This window comes from Ambystoma mexicanum, chromosome 6q (assembly GCF_040938575.1).
Source record: "Ambystoma mexicanum isolate Mex_15411 chromosome 6q, UKY_AmexF1_1, whole genome shotgun sequence".
In the NCBI taxonomy this organism is placed as follows: domain Eukaryota; kingdom Metazoa; phylum Chordata; class Amphibia; order Caudata; family Ambystomatidae; genus Ambystoma; species Ambystoma mexicanum.
Genome location: NC_090937.1, coordinates 29,040,733 through 29,061,952, shown reverse-complemented (window position 1 = coordinate 29,061,952; position 21,220 = coordinate 29,040,733). Strand labels below are relative to the sequence as shown.

Below are 21,220 nucleotides of genomic sequence, written 5' to 3'. Positions count from 1 at the left end.
AGTTAGATTCCTCCACTTCTACGATGGATAGAACATTATGTTTTGGATGACCTACAGAGCGCAATGGATCTGAGGGACCTTCCTCTTGAATTCCCTCTTACATGTCTGCCAGTCTTCTGAATTCCTCCAGGACTGATTCAGATAAGGTCGTGTCATCGAGATGTTTATTAGGCTCTCCTTCTGCTTTTTCTTCTCTGCTAAACCTTATTTCTGCAGTCTTTTCCCTTAAATGGGCCAATATATTCTGCACCAAGGAGAGGCATATAGCGTCATCTTTTCCTTTCTTGACTGAGGCTTGTTGAATTGCTGAAATGTCTAGACACAATTTAATTGTTTCCAACCCGAGGTCTGTCAATGTGGAGACAACAATGGTATTTATTACGTTGTTGCATCCTGACAGAGTCGTCGAAGGTGGCCAGTTCTTTTGTCAATTCCAATAGTATGCCAGCTTGGGATTGCACTTCTCCCCTCAATAGATTGACAACTGACACTAAGGTGTTTAGTGCAGAGAGAGTGTTCGCATTTACTTGGGCTGTTCCACTGCCTATGTTTAACTGAGGGAGGCAGGGTGTCCCTTCATCTATTCCATGTATTTCCAATGTGCTCTCATTTATCATTAGGGATGTAACGGTATAACGTTAAAGATAACGTGAACCACTTAATTGAACAATAATAAGCGTCACATTGTTTATACCGTTCATACCGTTAAGTGTGCTTTTCAATCTGATTTGGAAAGGCTGCAGTAAGCAATTGCTGCACAGTCTTGGTTTTGCACTGTTGGATGTGCCGTCTGCCAAGTAGTTTCAGTTGGATCAGTTTTTAATGCCATTCCATAAACCACACGTGCCTTACACAAAATCAATATGTTAGCAATAGGAAGAATAGATACAGTGCCAAGAAGGAAAAGGGTTTACTTTGGGGTGGCGGCTTTGGGGTTTATATATTTATAATGGATAATGTTCTCTAAACATATGGCAATGGGGGATTTCCCTGGTTCTATCATTGAATTTACATATAATAAGTCACACTGCGAAATTCACTCATCTCTGTGGGTATTCCCTGCTGCCATACCAAAGGGTAACATGTCAGTGATTACTGAAGACCTTTTGGCCCGCAAGTAAACTAAAGGCTGTAACGTAAAAAGAAAGTAAGTGTGTGTGTGTGTGTACGTGTGTGTACGTGTGTGTACGTGTGTGTGTGTGTGTGTGTGTGTGTGTGTGTGTGCGTGTGTGTGTGTGTGTACGTGTGTGTACGTGTGTGTGTACGTGTGTGTGTACGTGTGTGTACGTGTACGTGTGTGTACAAGCGTATACTACCATCAGCCTCCATTGATCTGTGGCATGCAGGTTATCAAGATGGCAACATGTTCATCTTCACCAGTAGCCAGTGGGGAAGCAAAAAGCCTAAATGACCACTTAAGAAAAGCTTTTCAGTTTGCTTTGCCAGTTGCAGCAGGCCTCCACCCCACCCCCTCCTCTCCTCTCCACACGTGTGTTTGTGTTTGGTGGAAGCAAGGCATTTCAGTGGAAAGTATGTGGAAAAGCCCAATTCTGGCCCTGGGTGCCTGGTTTTGTTTGTGATGATAAATCTGTCAATTTATGACCTTTTAGAAAATATTTGTTAAGATCAGTTAACTCCACCTGCTATACCGCGATAACCATGATATACCGTCATTTGGCAAGAAGGTTATCGTACCGTCTTAAAACGAATACCGTGACACCCCTATTTATCATCAGGGTTTTATTTAAGCCTTTCTCTGTAGCTGAAATGTCCAGTCTTCCAATCTCAACCAATGATTCACTCGTGTTGAGAGGTTTGAGGATCAATGTGGTCCTCGCTTCCTCTTATTGTGGGTCTTCCCTTTTGGATATTTAGTAGCACCTCTTCTTTCATACTTTTACTTCTCTTTTTATTACCGAAATGAAATATTTCTTTGGATTTTTGTTATTGTGTATTCCAAGCCCTTTTTCCTACACCTGTATAATGGGGATTGGATCGTCCTCTAATTCCTGGTCCCTCCCCGGGGGTAGTACATATTGGCTCTACATGTATGAGCTTGTATATGTTGTGTGGTTGACGGCTCAAACTCAATCACCACGCCCATTCCAATTTCTTGGGCTCTTGATGTTATAGTCTTTATGGACGGCTCTTCCCATTCCGGTGATCTTCTATCCTCTTGTAATGGGTTGCTACGTAGTTTCATTGCTATTTGTTGTTACTTGTAGACCACACTTCTTACTGAACAATTACTACTCTGGTGTGTTCTTAACTAGGGCAAAGGGCCGAGTTCTCACAGTACGCAAAATAACAGCTTCTATGGCTTCTACTGCGGCTTCAGTTCATACAGTTGAGCCTTGCACCAAAGCTTCCCTGGGGACATGGGTATTTTCAGAGGGCGGGATCAAAGGGACTAGATCCCCACAGTCTCCCGATCTCCAACTCGTTTGAGACAGATTGAGCCCTCTAGGGACTCTTTCCGCCACGTAGTTACACACCTAAATAACTTGTTACAGTTACAAATCGTTACACGTTAGTATCAGAGATTAGGTGTGTATGGCTTTGGCTGTTCGGGAACAAAATATGGCCAATGTGTATTTGCAGGATCAAATGACGCAACCCCCAACAGTCGCCCCCTTTGCCAGTTCCCAAGCTATGTTCTAACATCACATTACTTGTTCCGCTTACAGGTTTTGTAGTGGTACGATGCTCCGGTTTGTCGACGTTGATGAGATAGGCAAAGCACAATGTCCAGGCTCACCGGCCCCACAACAGACCACTTGATTCCCCACTTGGTCCGCGTGTGCTCTGTGCCGCGAGTGAGTCTTTGTAGCTTCAAGCTACACAGCAGCGGCAGATGGCTCCTCCTTCTCTCAGGGACACGGAAAAAACACTGCTCTGTCCACACAGCAGACCACTAGATTCCCCACTTGCTCCAATGGCTTAGGGTATGCTGGAAGCTAAAGGACTTCTTAAAATTAAGTTTGAGACTCTTCTGTTGGCCAGATCCTTTGGAACATTTCTTACAGATTAGGGTGTCCCAAAAGGTTAGGTTGTGGCTTCAAGATTCAGAACAGTACCTTACTGAGGTGGTGCATACCAAGAGAACCCACTTTAATGACCCACCCTTGAAACCGTTTGGTCTCAAAAAGCCCTTGTTGGTTCGACAGAATGCACTCTAGGTGTGGGGGTCAATTCCTTAAGAAACTGACAAGTCCATTTTGTTGAAACACTGCAAACCTTGTATCAAGTGCGTACATTTTTCCTAATCTCGGTCACAAGGTCTTTGTGCAAGTGAATGCACAAGCCACACTTCCAATCATCTGAAAATACATTCGCCATTATGAAAAAATGAAAATATACCAAAAAGGTGGAGAAGGAAAAGCAGATCAGACAAAGCCCTGGATGTCCCCTGCCAACAGTCACTTGAAGCAGATGGCTGAACATATAGAAGTTAGAAATTTTGTAAACCTTCCTGAATAACTAATTAAGTGAGACATAATATGTAATGCAGGTAACAAAAAAAGTTTCTCCATGAACACGGAAAATGTACAGCCTGGCTCCAACAGGAGCACAGCTGTGAGATTCCTCAAGGGGTTTCTCCTTCATGGGAAAACGACCCTAGGGAGCTAAAAACAATAGAAACTTCAAAGGGGATAGGTCTCATATGTGTCTAGCAGGGATGGCGTTCATAGACCATTTTCCATCCATTTTTCTTCTTAAGAACATCGGTTCAAAAGGCTAGAAGTTCAAGGACTCCCACACACGACATGAAAGAATCTGAAGATGACCTCCGTGGAGGGGCTTGGGCTTCAAAGTTAATTGGCCAGCGGGTAAAAGACCCAAAATGAGGTGACTAGGTCACTAAATGGAGTGAATCACTTTTGTATACATAAAACTGCTTTGTAAACGGACTACCCTGCCGTCAAGCTGGGAATCCTCCAAGTATGTGAATTTATGAACAATCCAAAGCTAGAGAACTTCAGATGTCTAATGGCATACAAGGAATCCCCTCCGATGAGATTTCTAGACCATCCACTAGGGAAATCTCCCCTGGGCTCTCCCCCGAAGCATAAAGGGGACAACCATCTATGCATAGAGAGCCCCAAAAGTACAATAGTTGCCATAGGAGATCCCCCTTGGTTTAAATACCACTCACTGAACCTTCTGACGTCAGCAAAACATAAGCCACTTCACTGTTTTACAAGATCAGGTGATGACAGCTTGAGGATGGTTAACCTGACGAACTGCCCATTACCACATCGAAGCTGCCCAATGTGGCAGGAGGTCTGACATGGTGGTCCCTTACTTATTTACGTAAAAAATTGATGTGGAGTTGTCCAATCAAATTAAAAAAAAATTCTGATGTGGGTCACAGGGCCATGAGAGCCAGAAAAATCACCCTCAACTCTAGGACTATGATCGCTGCAGTCCCGACAAATCTGTAAAATCAAATTTGATCGATTACCTTACGGTACTGCAAGAACCTTTGATAGTCTCTGGAATTTGACCAAGATTCTCAAAAAGAGAGCCATCCTCCTCATTGAGCCAAAAGGGACTGCCAGGGCGCAGGAAGCCATGAGGCCAAACAACCTCTGAAATCACCAGTTCTTCATTGAGGTTCATCCGAGGAAGAGTGAGCAGGTGAATATAATGTCCTCCACACTGTGCTGCGGTCATCTCCACAGCAGTATTCCAGCGGAAGCCAATAAAGTTCAGGTCATGAAAAGCTGTCAACAAGGACATACCCAGGTTCACGTACCGGCCCAGGTTGAAAAGAAGATTGAAAAACATGCCATAACTTTGGCAATCACTCATGGTTCAGAGCCCAGGCTGATGGAAAGACTCCTGTACTGAAAATTGAGGTTTCCACCGAAAAGCGCAGAAAGCACCTGTGCGCTGAGCTTACAGGGACATGCAGAAAGGGGTATTTCAGGTGAACTGTGCAGATTTAAAGTTCCTTTGGAGAGAACAAAGCTGCACTAATCATCTTGAACATTTCTGTGGGTAGATGCAGGTTGAAACCAGAACAAGTATGGTGCGTAGGCCAGCCTGATTGGACTACTGCACTGTAAGAAGGCACGATGAAAGCAAAATGTGTTCCATCAACCCCATCTGAAGTAACTTCTTAACCTCATCAGGAAAGGAGAACCAACCTGTACCAAGGGACAGAAGGGGGTGGGGGGGGAAGCACCAATCGAGGAATAAAAAGGCAAAAGCCCCAACTCGCAACCAATAGGAAACCGGCGTATGATGTTGAGCTCCTTCAAGCCGCAATGTGTAAGGTCTTCTGTCTATTCACTAGAGTAATGTGGGACCCGTCACATTTGTTGGATTCTTCAAAAAAGTTCCAGAGCTGGCACTTGCCCCCGAGGAGGCCAGAAAAGAAACACTAGGCCAGTGAGATACTTTTTTCCAGCGAAGGCTGGTGAGGCTGCCATATTGCTTGTACTTTTGTTGTTGAAAGCCCCAGAATGCTTTTTAAAAATAAAAAAAGGGGTACTGGAGCAAAATCCCTGCCAGAGGAAGGCTTTGTGGATTAAGACTGGATTAGCACAGACAAAGACAAAGACTTGGCTTTGAGAGTACTATCATTATTAAGCGCCTCATCAGTGGAGCAGTGAAAGAGCTTCACTCAAAACGAAGGGTCTAGCACTTTACCTGGGACGACCTTGGTACATTTCGTAGCATGAAGTTATGCCTGCCTACACACATCAATCTCTAGTGAAAAACCCCATGGTTAAGGTATTCACGTGGTGGACAGCTGCCTCACTTGAACTGTTCCAATGTCTCTGGTGGAGTTAACCCCTCAGATTCATGAATCTGGCCTACAACCGTTGGCTAGCTGTAGCCAGTAATGCCACAGGGTTAGCCTGCCTTAACTACAGGCCAGAAATCCTTGCGTCTACCATATCTAGTGCCTTTTTTTGTCTGGTCAAAACCTGGGTAGCAGATGCAGAAGAACACTACCTGGATTAGAGGGTAGCAGTGGTCACAACAGATGGAGAGCTGAGGGCATGTCGTTAAATAAGCCTGCTCAAAGCCCAGCAGGCGAGTGTGAATGTCAATTTTCCTGTTCATGGCTAGGACAAAATGTAGCTTGGGGGCACACCTTCCTAGCCTCCGCCAGCACATCCTTTTGCAGGCCTATTCCCAACCTCTCAGATGCTCTAATCTAAGGAGAGCCCCAGACAAGACTCCTGCTTCAGTCACCACAGTTTCAGGTGGAGTGATTTCAAGAAAGCCCATAAGGTTCAGCTGAGGCATTTTCAGGGATCCCATAAGGTTGGACAGCCAATCTCGAAATGGCCTAGTTGAGGAGAGCATCTCTTCATCCAAATCATCCCGAGGTGAAGAGCCACCAATACCAAAAGGGGGCACACTTGCATCATCCTGTGGTGAGGGAGGAGTAGGCAGACTCTAATCCGTCAAATGTGTGGTAGGTGCTTCTGAGGGTCCCACTTCTGATGTAGCTGGTGGAGTCTGAAGAGGGGACATCTGTGGAGGTTCTGGTGCCTTGGAGCTGGAGACCGTGGGAGGTTGTGGGGTCCCCTGAGGCACTGCAATGGAACACCATCTTTTGCTAGGTCTATGAAATAGGCTTCATAGTTGCAGAGTGCTTCAGCAATTGAAAGCGGGCAAAGGAGTGCTCCACTGACCTGTTCCAACCGTGGGGCTGCAAAGGAGGTGGCAGCTGTCAAGGCCAAGCTCAAAAGCCCACAGACACTGGCTGTCAGGAAGGAATAGCCAGAAGGGGGTAGGGGTGGGGATCCAGAAAGTGTAGTGGAGAGGAAGTGTATGGCAACTGCAGTGGTTGGTGGAGACATGCTGGTTGAATCTGACAATTCGACAGATAAGGGGCCTATCCCAACAAAGCACTAGGCTTACACTGCAACCTCATTTCTGATAGGTTTGGTGCAGCATGACACGTGGGTGAGGAAACAAGCTAGAACGTTGGCTTGTTTCACCCTCCGGTCTGATGTCGCCTTCCTTCTGGAAGGATCCTCAAAAATCCTGGTGTCCGATTTAGCTCTGGTAGACAAAACCTCAGGAAATACCCCATTGGCAGCCTTTGTATCCGAGCGGGTACCATCAGTGGAGCCAATCGAGAATATACTCTTCAAAGAGGGAGCCACAAGAAAAGTCCTGTGGAGCCAGTAGTAATTTTAGCCCCTCAACAGGGATCCTGTGGGTCACAACGCAGCACCATTAGCCCCTCAGAAAGAAGCCTTGGAGTAGCCTACAGTATCCAAGTTAGTCCCCCAGTGGGAACGTCAGGAAGAGTCCAGGTTTCGCTAGGACCACTATGATACCCTCAGGTAAGTGCCAGGAACAGGCCACCGTACTGGGGTGCCCTGAAAAGGAAGTCACTCACCAGCCTGCTTCTCTTCTCCCCAATGAAATGACTCTAGTAGGGGCTGAGTGACCAAAGACTTCCTCTCACTGTATGAGCCAAGAATACAGACTGAAAGAGTGGTGCACTACAGGCAAGAGTCCCATGGATAGAGTGGTGCAAAGCACTCAAAACAGGGCATGGGATTGGAGACCGTGTACTGAGGCTCGCACAACAAGCAGAAGAGAACCCTTTTTACCCTGGCATATGCGAAGGGAAGATGCTGAATAACCCTGGAAGAAAAGGGAGGGAAAAAAAGGAGACATTAAAGAAGGAAGGAAGGATGCCAAACCCACATGGTGCCACATTCTTCCAGTCCTGACCATTCAGACAAAAGAACCAATCCAAGGACAGAGATGGAGGGGGGAGTGGGCCATGGCTGGGCATGCAGCAGGCTCACATTAAAACTGTAACAAATAGTTTTGATGCTGCAGTAACCCCAGTCCTGTGCATGTAGGATCTAATGTCTCATAAGGATGGAGCAAAAGGGATAAGACAGGAGCAAAGGGGATGGGACATAGGTGCACAACATCTTCATTAATGACTGAAGAAACTAAGTTGGGATTGGGACAATGCCTATGTTTTAGAGAGTACCACTGCAACATAGCAGGACGATTAATCAGCATTCACTACAATAGTTTAGAAGTATGGGACTGAACAGGTTGCTTTGAATGACCTGCCTAGCATCTCTCAATTTTAAAAAAAAAATGTTTTTTTAAAAACGCCAGCAGTCTATTGTGCCTTACCTCCAATCCATTGACTTCTTAGGAGGTGCTATAGGGTACAGCTATAACACAGCAAACTACTGAACATGTGCTGGAGGAAAACGGAAAAACTGCAAAAGCCTACCCTGAAAGACTTGGCGTCTTTATCCAGGCTCATCAATGTGACACGCAATGTTCAGGGAAATAGGGTGCAGCTTGCTGGTTGCAAGCTTCTTTTCTGCTCTCCATGTTCTGCTTTGCACATAAACTGCCAACCTACAGACCTTGGGTTGCCTTTCTCGTGTATATGCATCACCAAAGCCTGCCAACACCCTGCTGCTCCAAATGTTGGGGTCGGGGCGTCGTTGAGGAGGGTTTGGGGTTGGGGGTGATGCACCTTAGCATGAAATATGTCCAAATAGGTCAGCCTCCAAACAAGGGTACTACCATTACATTACCAGCCAGGGTTCATCTTCCTGTGGGTTGAGCCCTCAGCAGGCACAGGCTTCCAAGGATTGCCAATCCAGAGTTCGTCAACCCCTCCAACTCCCCACCATTATCTCCAGCTCCCTAAACTACTGGATAATGTGGTGGTGTTTGTTGTGCAATCTCTGCATTTCCTTTAGTCACGGGATTGGTTGATATTTTGTTTCCCCGTCTTCCTGTGTTATGTCCTCCCTGGTTAGTTCCTTCAGGTGTTGTTCCTTTTCTTCTTCATCATTATTCCTAATTGAATGATGGCTCCCACTAAAACAACCACAGACTTAAAGCACGACATGGCAGTAATCCGTTCTTGCATTCCTCACCCTGGGAGTTACCTGGCAGATATTGGGGAAAGTAAAGAGCCCCGGGAAATGGGCCTTTTTAAAAAGTGCTTTTATTGAGCATTTCCGAACAAAATAACCAAAGCATAATCAAAAGCTGTAACATGAAAACCAAGAAAGTACATTCCCAGGTCCCTCCCCAGTGTTCAAACAGAGCACCACCGGCAGTCTTGGAGGCTAATCGGATAATACACTCGAGATTGGCATGGGACAGTCTTCCTGTCATTTGTAGGCCTCAATGAAGGGATGAAGGGAGCCCACTCCATTTCTCTGCTCAGTGTAGTATCGTGTAGGCAGGCCGTTGGGTTAGAAAAGCGAAAGAACTCTGAGATGGAAAACCCAAGTTGCTTCGGTCGGGAGCGATTCCGATTTCCAGCCTATAGTTATGCAAGCCCTAGCCGCCAGGAGCAAGAAGTGCGTCATATGTGGCACCCTTTTCCACCGGTTGTCTTGTAGTTCTAGGCCGAATAAGACCAATCTTGGGTCACTGTCTCTGGGAATCCCTTCAATCTTTCTGATCTAGCCCAGGACCCCTTTCCAGTATGCTTGTGATTTAGGACATGCCCCCCACATGTGCCAGTAGTCCGCCTCGGCACCGGAACCTCTCCAGCACATGGGGCTCGTTTGGGCGAACATTTTCGAAATTCTTCTGGGGTCGAATTGCCACCTATGCAGCAGTTTCAGCCTGTGTAATTTGTATTGGGAAGAGATAGATGTTTTGTGCGTTGAGGTGCAGATTCGCGACCAATCAGCATCCGTCATCATTGGGCCCATGTCGTTCTCCCACCCCTTTCTGAGGCCCTCAGTTTTGCTTCCTCTCGCCTCGAGCAGGGTCATGTGTAGCCTTGAGATGAGGCCCTTAAGGGTCGATTCGCTGAGGATTATTTCCATGGTGGTCAGGTCTCTCTCCAGCTTTTCCTTCGATTTCCCAGACAACAAAGTCCCCTTGAGCTGCAGGAATTTGAGCACATCTAACGGCCCGATATGCAAGCCGTTTTCCAGCTCTTGTATAGTTATGCACCCGATTAGTTTTATCATCTGGCCTGCTCTTTCCAGCCCCGCCTCATACCATTCCTGGAAACGCAACGGGTCCCTGAGGTCATCACGAATCGGAGGCTCGGAGGCACCCATATACAGCTCATGGGGGACAGCCAAGTTGTAAGTCCAAGCATTTCCCCTTCGCTCCACCACAACCGTAAGAGGGAGCCCATTGCAAAGTGATTGATGACACTTTTAGGGAAGGATTTCCTTGTGGCCCATAACCATTCCCCTAGCGAGACTGGCCTCATTCGATGGTTCTCAATGGCCAACCATTGCTTTTGCTTGTCGCCTCACAGATGCGGTACCAGGGCTCTGAACGGTGTGACGGAAATGCCCTTTTAACTGCCTCCAGGTCGCTCATTTCTGTGCTTGTGGGATGCATCTGTCCCCAGAACGCTCACCCCTCTATACGCCAGATGGCCTCCCAAATGCGACCATGGTACAAAGGGTAACTCACAAACTGCTATTACAATTTTGCAAACTTGGCAGAATGCATCTTGAGTAGAATTAAAAGCCTTGCTTCCATTTAAAAACATCTCAGACTAAATATTGATGTCATTTAAATAATAAATTTTGCTCACACTGATCATTTACCTCTTCACCTGTCCGGTATGCAGGAGTACTCTGCTTCCAAACCACCAACATTGCTGACAAGGGCCCATTAAGGTTACACAATTCCAGCTCTGGATGTTTGATTTGATTAGTTTATTTATATAGCGCCTGTACACAATATGTTTCAAAGCGCTTCAAGGAGGGAGGGAACATGGGAGAATACAATTACATTCTTACAGGTCCTTGAAACAAATCAGAATGTTAAAAATAACTATCATATCAAATAGTACAAGTGCATGGAACAATAAGGGAGAAGAGAGGAAGGCAAAAAGGAGACGAGACTAGCAGTAAAATTACTATGCATTGTTGCAGTGCATGAATGGGGGAGGAGGGGAGGCGAGGAAAGTGGAGAGAAAGGGTAAGGAGGGGGCGCTGTTGCGCGGCACGGTGATGGATGCCCGATTGCTGAGCTCCGGACTGGCTCCTGGCTCGCCCAGTGCAGCAGCTCCTACTCCTGCGGCCCCTTCATCTACTGTGCACCGCAGCGCTCCCGGGACCTTGTGGGGGAGGGGCGCCTCGGCCCCGAGGAAGCGCCAGATGGCCATCTTTGGACTGCGGGCTCCCCACTCCCCCCTGTGCTGTGCTGGATTGGGAGCTCCGGGGACTGCGGAGCGGGTCGTCCCGGGGTCTGTTGCCTTCCCCCCCCCACCAGCCCAAAAAGTGTTCCTCACACCACGGATCCCCCCTGCATCGTGGGCGGAGGCGTCGCAGTGGAACTGAAGCTCTTCCGTTGGCCCTGCACTGGTGTGCTGGGCGCCTGGCCTCCCTGCTGCCCACCTCAGCTGACCTACACCTCAAGAGCACAGGATACGGTAAGAGCCCCGGGGGGAGGTGTGGGGCCCCTGCGGGTCGCACCTGCACTGCGGTGGCGGTGGCCCCCCGCGGCCGTAGGGGCTCCCTGGTCTCCCCCCCGCGGACTCAATGGGAGGCTAGTGGTGGTCTGCCGCTCCGATTCGGGACACCGGGGGACACTCTCGGCCTGGACACTCGGCAGGAGGCGATTCCGGCACCCGTAGTCTGGATTTCGCTTGAACTGTGGGGAGTCCCCCCCCCCCCCCCCCCACACCCATCTATTCACACGGACATTGTGGCTGCCCTCCCCCCCCCCCCACCACCACCACCACCACCACCACCACCACACAACCCACCCCCTGCCCTAGTAATCAGGGCACAACGATTGCGGCCTGGGCCCAGTCTGTGGTACTGGCCTGTCCACACCCCCGGAGCCCGGACGGCACGCGGCTGCCCACCCCCTGCCCCCCCAGATAGACAATTGGGGACTGTACCCCCCTCTGAATCCACCCCCCCCCCCCCCCCCCACTGCTACTGGCTCAACAATGAATCAATGAAACTGGTACACCAGAATCAGAGGCGCATTCATAGGTGGACAAGGCATGGATAGGAACTCTGCTGGGACAACTTGACAAGCATTAAACAGCGCTGAGATACATTCTTCTTCCCACGGGGCCCCCAACCATTGACATGGTCCTGAACTGACCACCGGCACCCATCCGGCACGCGGCTGGCGCCCCCAACCCGCCACGCTGGCAAAACCCTTTCATGCTGCACATCCTCTAAGCGGTCCCCCACCACTACTTTCACAGACGCAGATCAACTGAATTGTGACGCCGTTATCTGGAGCGAACCCATAGAGGGTCAGAGCTAGGAAATAACTGCTGCTGGACACACTTACAAGTCCCTAAGGGGGTCGAGGTTGTGGCCCGTCCAGCAGGGTCCGACACGGCTCAGCTTAAAGACAGATCTGTATAATTCGTTTTTCAGATAACCCCACTGCAACAACCGTTAATCAGAACTCCAATACCTCTAACCACCCAGGCTTATCCATACTCCTGGAACCCCTCCTGCAACGACACCATGACCAAAGGAGCTGGAGCAGGGAAAAAGCAGAGTTCACTCAATATGTTTGCAAAAACACCGGCGGACGAGACCATGGAAGAGACACCCACCACCTCTGCCTCTCTGGCACCGGATGACTCGCAGAAGATGCTGGAGTATATTCGTGAGGGGTTCACCACATTACATACCAAACTTGATGACATGAATGGCACGATCTCATCCATAAAAGCCCATATTGAAAAGACTGATGGCCGTGTGGCCGAGATCGAAACAAGGGTGGGGGCTGCTGAGGATGACTTGGGCTCCCTGCGGGCTCCACACTCTCCAGTCGGGTGCTGGCAGTTGAAAGAATGACGACTTTGAATCTCGCTCGAGACGAAATAACTTGCGTATTGTTTGAATACCGGAGGACAATATCAATGAGCCCATGGAGGACTTTGTGGAGCGCATTCTTCTAACTCTCTTGGATACGCCAAACCTTTCCCCACAATTCGCAGTTGAAAGAGCCCACCATGCCCTAACCGCGAAGCCCAGACCGGGCGCTCCTCCACGTCCTATCATAGCCAGAATCTTACATTTTCGGGACCGCAATACCCTCCTAGGTGGCTCGGATTCATCTTTACCCAGATTTTTCCGTTGCTGTCCAGCAGGAGCGCAAAACCTTCATGGCTGTGAAAAAGACTCAGACTTGGGGGTTAAATACTCGATGCTATTCCCTGCAAAGCTAAGAATTTAACATTTCGAACCAATATTCTTTCCACGATACCGGAAGCTTCGAAATGTATTAACATTTCTCTGGCTGATTCCCACCATTGGGGGGGGGGGGGTCACTGTATTTTGCTCTGTTGTCTCCAATTAAGCCTTTACTACTGGCTTCTATATAGTCTTGTGCATGGATGCGGCTATGTTATGCAAGGATACATTGGCAATCGGTTTCGTTTCTTATTTGTTTTACTGATCCTTTATTACGTGGTCCTCATTGGTCACACAGGTTCACTGTGTTTTAGGAATACCAAAATCCTTATACACTCCCAGTCCGGAGTAGTGCCGCCATGCCAGCTCTCAGACCCCCAGGCGTAGATGCCATTGACCTGGTTGTTGTTGAGGTTATGTTGGGTTTTCATTCCTCTGGTTGGGGGAAGGGATGTGGTTGGGGAGAGGGAGTTATGTTAAAAAAAAAGACTTGACGACCACAAGAGATGCCACGTATGCTGCGATACTGGGGTGCGATTATATTGGCAAAGTGATGAATCCACCCATGTCGGATCGGCCTTGGCCGCTACCCCGCCGTAAATCAGATTACAACCAACATCACCACACAAATGTCGGATAATAACCAAACGGTCATGAGCTGGAATGTAAGAGGTCTGGGTAACCAGAAAAAGATGCGACAGATACAGCTATATGCTGAACGCCACGGCATGAAAATCCTATGCTTACAAGAGACCCATGCCCACTCTGAACAAATTGAGAAATTTGCTAAACGATGGGGACCCCAGAGATATTACACCAATTATTCCACCCAGAGCCGCGGTGTGCCGACTCCGATACACAGAAGCCTGAAGTTTAAGTGCGCTCACTCACGGGTAGACCCAAAGGGAATATATGTACTAACCCTTGGCACATTACAAAATCAAGAGGTGGCTGTATTAAACATCTATGGCTCAAACATCGATGACCCTGACTTTTACCTACACCTGGCCTCTGTGTTAGAAGGGTTTCCCCTTATCCCTATCATATGGGGGCGGGGGGGTGATTTTAACACTATACTATATGTCAACCTTGCTAGATCGGGCTCCAGACCCCGCCAGCTCTCCAAAGCAGCCTGTTCCATCTTGACAACGCTCCCTCGCTTATCGATTGTGGATGCATGGGGACTCATGTACCCCGTGTCACACACATACTCTTTCTACTCCTCTGTACATGACTCCCATTCTAGGATAGACAGGTGGCTTATTTCGGACATACTGATTAGAGCCCCATCACAATCATCAATTCTCCCTCACACTCCATCCGACCACTCGCCAGTGGTCATCTCCTTAAACTGGTGCATACACTGTGACAGAGGAAGGTGGTGAAAAAGGAGTTCATTCCGTACTTGATCCAGTTTTTAGCTCTGAACTGGAATCCTCCATTGAGGAATTCTTTGAAATCAATACTAACTGTCATCACAAGCCACCCTCTGGGGATCCTTCAAGGCATATGTTAGAGGCCTCGCCATCTCCAAGGGTAGTAGAATCCTGAAAAAGATCCGTGCAGACATCACAAGCACCGAGTCAGCCCTAGCCGCTCTTGAGGCTCAATATGCTCTCGATAAATCCCCTGAAATACTAGCGCAGTTGGGCTCAGAGCTGGACAAATTCCAAAGCCTAGCTGGGCGGGAGGTTACATTTTTAGACGGCCCCCATCTGGTAAGGAGATACGGGGAGGGAGAACGACCAGGGCGTATGTTGGCCAGATTGATACGCCATGAATTCGGTGCCCCCAATATACCCGCGATAGAGAAGAAACCTGACAGAACACTAGCTACTTCACCACAAGACATTAACTCGGAATTCCTCACGTTCTATAGTTCCCTGTACTCCAGAGCGGATAGTGCCCGAATATCAGATATTGACTCCTATTTAGATACCCTCCCTCTCTCTCTCTGCCCTCTCCACCGACACCAGCACTTCACTCGACAACCCGTTCACTAATGAACAACTCTCAGAAGCCATAGACTCACTGGCATCTGGCAAGGCCCCTGGTCCGGACGGCCTCCCCATCGAACTCTATAAACGATTTAAATCCCTTCTGGTCCCACACCTATTGGCTTTATGGGAGGAGGCTTGTGAAGTTGGCACGCTCCCCCCCCCCCCCTCGCTCGCTCCGGGAAGCAATGATAACAGTATTACTCAAGCCTGGCAAGTCCCCTACCCAGTGTGGCTCGTACCGACCTTTGTCATTAATCAACTGCAATGTCAAAATCTATGCCAAACTATTGGCAAAGTGTCTGGTCTCATTTATCCCCCCACATCATTCACCCGGATCAGGCGGGGTTCGTCCCGGGCCGCTTCACTTCCCTCAATCTTAGGCACCTATTTAATGTGATCAGTAGAATCTGCCTGAAAGTTCAGGCAGTGGCAGCCACTCTAGCTAGGCAAAAAGCCTTCGACTCTGTATCATGGGAATACCTATGGCGAGTCCTAGAGAAATGCAAATTCGGCCCCAACTTCCGATCCTGGGTAAAACTACTTTACACAAATCCATCGGCCAGAGTCCGCACTGAGGACAGATGCTCCTCTCCGTTCCAGATAGCCAGAGGAATGCGACAGGGCTGCCCCTTCTCCCACTGATATTCGCTATAGCCATTGAACCATTTGCAGACATGATGCGTCAATCACATGCTCATAGGGGTTTGCGAACGGCGGGCCAGTCCGATATAGTCTCCCTATACGCCGACAACGCCCTTCTGTATATCCGCTCTCCAGATACCAACCTTGCCCCGATTCTGGAGGATGTGATACGGTTCGGACACATTTCCGGACTGAAGGTGAACTGCTCTAAATCTGTCCTGTTCCCGCTCACCGAGCATACACAACCCCCTTCCGACCTAATGGGATTCACATGGTCCCAATCGAAGTTCACTTACCTCGGGTGATGGTCTCCCTGGAAGCAGAGATGCTACGTGAGGACAACTACCTAAACTCTCACAAAACCTAGCAACTAAACTGCAAGCTGGGCCAGGCACCTATCTCCTTGGCAGGCCGAATAGGCTTAATTAAGATGGTGGTTTTACCCTAGCTCCTATATCGCTTCATTAATCTTCCCATTGGGCCGGTTGATGACTTCTTCCGGACGCTATGCCGCCCAATCAATACCTTTCTGTGGCACTCCAGGGCAGTCCGACTCAAACTAACAACATTAACCACCCTATGGAATGTGGAGGCTTCGGCGCTCCGGACTTCCTCAGATACTGGTTGGTGGCACAATCCCAATTCACGTCTCACTGGTTTAACACATCGGACCCCACCCAACCCCACCCCCACGTTCGGCTGGAGAAACTGGCGGTCAGTGGCCGAGACATCTGCTCCCTCATTCTCAAACCCGCCCCGGCTGACCCCAAGTCAGCAGACCCAGTAGCTAGCACATCCCTGTCCCTCACTAAACTCTGGAGGCTGTTGGACACACCCACCCCTTTCACCGAGATCTACCGCTCTGGAATTTTTTTTTACCAGAGGTTCCACACGTCTCACAGTCCATCGTGACCCGATGGGCAGACGCGGGCTTCTTGGCACTCCGTAATGTTTATATACAGGGCAACTTCCTTGAATGGGCAGGTCTTCCGCCCTCCCTTAAACGGAAACCGTCGGCTTGGCTGCAGTACTCCCCTCTGGAAAAATCTAAATATCCTAATTTCCCTACGGTGCCACCTGACAAACCCATAATAGCTGAGCTATGTTCCTTCGACTCCTCGAAGGGGAAGGTGTCTAGGCTCTATACTCTACTGCAGACCAGGGCTATTCCCTCATTTACTAAGATGAAACACAGGTGGGAGGAGGATCTCGGGGTGGAAATGTCAGACGCACGCTGGGCCCAGATGTGTGCACGCACCAATAATGTTTCCTTCAATTCCCGGTTTAAATTAATAAAGTTTAAGGTGTTGCAGATATCATCATACTCCGAGCAGGTTACACCATATGTTTAGTGACCTTCCCTCCAACTGCCCCAGATGCGGCTCCGAGAAGGCTTCATACATGCATATGATCTGGTCTTGTTCTCAACTATCAATTCTGGACAGAAATATGTTCCACATTATCTATTATACTGGACCATACAATAGACCCTTCTTTATGATACCTGTTCCACGACTTTGCCCAGTTGGGGCGAGACTCTAGGATGCTTGCTGGGCTTTGCATGCTGCTAGCTGTTTGCTGCATTCTGAGGATCTGGCTACAACCTAGATCACCCACGCACACACAGTGGCTTGGAGCGGGCACTTGGGCGTCAGACACTGAGGAGTCCTGGGGTGCATTGCAGCATCCGCACTCGAGGCCAAGGGATATTTGGCGAACATTTCGCAGTTACAGGTCTTCTGTGAACTCAGACGGACATGGAATCCTCTATCCCCGTGCTCTACTCTCCGACACTACCCCGCACACAGTGACTCTCTAATCCTCCCGGTGGTGTTGCCTAGTCCCTGACCAATTAAGTTGTTTGAAATATTCATTATGCATTGTATTGTATTCACTATGTAGGATTGAATCTTGCAGTCGCACTATGTGCATCTCTCACTGTTGGTGTGTGTTGTCAAGTCAAATAAAAAAAGTGTTTTAAAAAAAAAAAAAAGAGAGAAAGGGTAAGGAGGGGAACAAAACAAGTGACTATCTAAAAAGGTCAACAACTATTGAAGGTAGTGCTGGGCAGGGAGTAGGAGGAAGGGAACAAGGAGCGAAGGGGGGGACAGACAAGCGGTTATCAGAGGTCGATGGACAAATGATAAGAGTAAGTGCTAAGATAAAAAAAAAAAAGAGGGGACGGCAGGTGGCTGCAAAAGACAGGCGGCTAGGATTACTGTGCCCGATGGCATTTGGGGTAGTGCCGATCTTTCAAAGGACAAGGGAAGGGACAGGAATCATACTTCGCTGGCTTGCCGCCTTTAATATGTCTGGGCACATGAGGCTCTCACTGCCAGTTGATGGCTTTCTCTTGCCATATAGATATGTCCCTGGCCCTTTGTGAGTAGTGGTTACACTCCTTCTCCTGAGCCCAACACTCAAACACTTGTCTTCAAGGCTTTTCATGTGAACTGCGGAACACATTGAAGGAAAACATCCTGCCCACTAGAACATGTATTAACATCTGAAGTTCCATCTAAATGTGCAATGTATTGCTCCTCCGTAACACCCAAGTCCATACACCATCCACTCCCCACCATACCCAAGACTGGGTGATCTGATCATCACTGTTTACTCCCCTGTAGACCCATTGCCGACAAGTGCCACCCCTCCCCCGTTAGATCCCCTAGTCCTTACGGTGTCCCCCCCCCAACCCCTTTGATTGTAAAGTGCTCCGCTGATTCTCACAGCTAGGTCCGCCCTCAAATATCCGACTACTAATAAATAAATGGGTAATTCGAAATTCACATTACAGGTACTCATTCTGCAGATTAAGGCATTTGCGGTAGAGATGTTTTTCGCTGATTTCTATTAGCAAACTAAAACAATTCCTTTGAAGATTCTGGGGTTATTTAGAAAGGCAAACTAGGCAACTGAAATCAAAACAGAGTGAAAGAAAATGAGAAAGACCTTTGTATTTCTGCGCTTCTGGGTATCAAAAATTCAAAATTACAACCGTTTTCTCTAGTTTACAATTCAGAAGAGGACAGACAGTATATGCACTGCTGTTATTCTCTCCAGTGGTGATTCAGCAAGAGCCTGTTAATATACAGGAGGCACTTCTACTGCTACATGCGTTTCAAATGTGCTAGGAATCAAGCATTTCTGCATTCACGGTTATGAAAGCAGTGATTACACCATCATAAAGTACAAATCATTTTTAAAAAGCAGGGTTATGGGGAGCAATTATTTCTAAAACCTGCATACAAACCCAAACATACCTTGAAGATAAGCCAGAGAAAGTCTTTGTGAGAATTTGTGGTGCAGCATCTGAGGGGGGAACTTCTGAAATATCTGACTCGCACTTGCAATCTGCATCACCATCTCTAACTTCTGACCTCGTATCATCAGCGCTGCTGTCCTGAAAATTAAAAGTGATAAAAGTGCTTTAGAATCCCCGGCAAGTAGGAATGGAACCAAGAACTGATGTGGTGGGCAAGAACACATTTGAAGACTTTGCAGGGAACAATGTGCTTCAGTTTTGTTTGTAAGTAAGCAATTAAGAGGTGGTAAGAACCAATGTATTACAAATGTGCTTATGATGAGTTTTCATCCATCTGTCTACCCAAGGCTTACTGAAGTAACTGCTAATTTACATGGATCAAGGGTGCTCGTTTTGTAATTGCTTATTGGAAGAATCATAGAGTACAAGACAATCCTCCAAGCACAACATCATGTCATCTGTAATATGCAACAAGAATGTTCTATATAGCATTCATTCACCAACCAATACAAAAGAACTGTAAATTAACACCGCCCAAAGGCATTGTTTACTAAGAAATGGTTAAACATATTTAAAACTACTTTCATTAGGTCTCGATAGGTTTGGCTGACTCGTTTTAAGAGCTTTGTCAACCCTTTTTTCTTCTGTTATTGGGGGAGAGGGGTTCCTCCCCAGTTTAATATATAAATACAATATTACTTACCATGAATAATCTTTCTGTAGCTTGCATCTGCTTAGAAACACATAGGCCACTATCTAATGGTTGGTGCAGAGTATTACATATTTTTCCGAATTCAAAAAGTAGGTTGTCGACAGGAGCGTACCTGTAACACTATCCCTACCCTGCGTGTATGGGTACCGACTGGAGGATAGCTCAGTGGCAACGGGTTCGCCTTGGAAGCAAGACAACACAGGTTTGATCCCCGGGTCCGCTCTTAGAAACCTCTGGGTATTAAGTGCATTATAAATAATTAAGATCATAAAATGCATAGGCGTCCTCTGACTTTTTTCTGACAAGTGTTTCCCTTTTTTTTTTTTTTAAAAAAAAAAACAAATTACTTTCTATGCCCGCATGGGAGGATGAATGGGCACATGCGATTCTGAGCAGATACAAGCTACAGAGCTGCAGAAGGACTATTACTGCTAAGAAATATTTGTCTTCTGGAGCTTGTTAATCAGTTTAGATTCACATGCTTTGCATAGATTAGCAAGCAGTAGTTTGTGAAGGTGGCAGATGAGCTGAAGGCTTAGAAGTCGATAAATGTCTTAAACTTGCTTGAACAACCTTAGGGTCCGACTTTGATGGTGTGTCTACACAATAATGTTGTGTGAAAGTGTGTACTGAAATCCAACTAGCTGCTTTGCAAATGGCTCCCAGGGGGAAGTTTGCGAGAAAAGCAAGCGTTGCTCCTGTACTTGTTGAATGGAAGAGATTTTTTTGCTATGGAATTGCACATCTGTATGCATCTAACAATCCACCTTGCAATAGTTCCCTTGGTGACTGCATCACCTTCCCTTCTGGTTGCCACGAAAAACGATTGCAATTTTCATAAATCCTTACTCTCGTCAAGGTAGTAGATTACCACCCTACCAACATCTAGTTATGTACGACTTTCTCCCTTACTTTGTGGGTTTTGGTAGAAAGCTGGTAATGTAATGATTGGTTAACATGAACCTTTGATATTAACTTGGGGAAAATCTTGGGTGCATTCTCAAGACCACCTTGTTTTTATGCATCGTTACAAAATGTTCAGAAACAAGTAGGGCTTGTAACTCACTTTTTATTGGTGCAATAGCAATGAGGAAGGCCACCTTGTACATCAGTTCTTTAAGTGAGGCCGTGTGCATGGGCTCAAAGGGTTGAGTCCATGAGCCATGGAAGTATTAGGTTTAGATCCCACCCTGGAGGGGGTGACACACTGAAGGGTGAATATGTTTGACGCACTCCATAAAGACTTCAATGACCGGTATTCTCCACCATGCGGTTTTGTGATTTAGTATAGGCTAAGTTTACTTTAAGTAAATTATTAACAAGACCAGAGTCTAGTAAGTACATAAGGTATAGTAACACGTCTGTAGCTGAGAAATCTATCAAATTGATCTGGTTCCTTTTACACCAAAAAACAAAATCTCTTGCAGAAGTAGCAGTGTCTGGGTTTCTAGCTTCTTTAATAATGTCCATAAATCTTGTA

General features: G+C 47.4%; 1 protein-coding gene across 4 annotated transcripts in view; it reads right to left on the bottom strand.

Moving 5' to 3' along the window:
- CDS1 (CDP-diacylglycerol synthase 1) overlaps positions 1–21,220 on the bottom strand; it is an 865,373-nt gene that overhangs the window by 706,631 nt on the left and 137,522 nt on the right. For all 4 annotated transcript variants that reach the window (XM_069630399.1, XM_069630400.1, XM_069630402.1 and 1 more), the window contains one exon: positions 19,027–19,166. In XM_069630399.1, the coding sequence (XP_069486500.1) occupies positions 19,027–19,166 (140 nt within the window). The remainder of the gene's footprint in view (positions 1–19,026; positions 19,167–21,220) is intronic.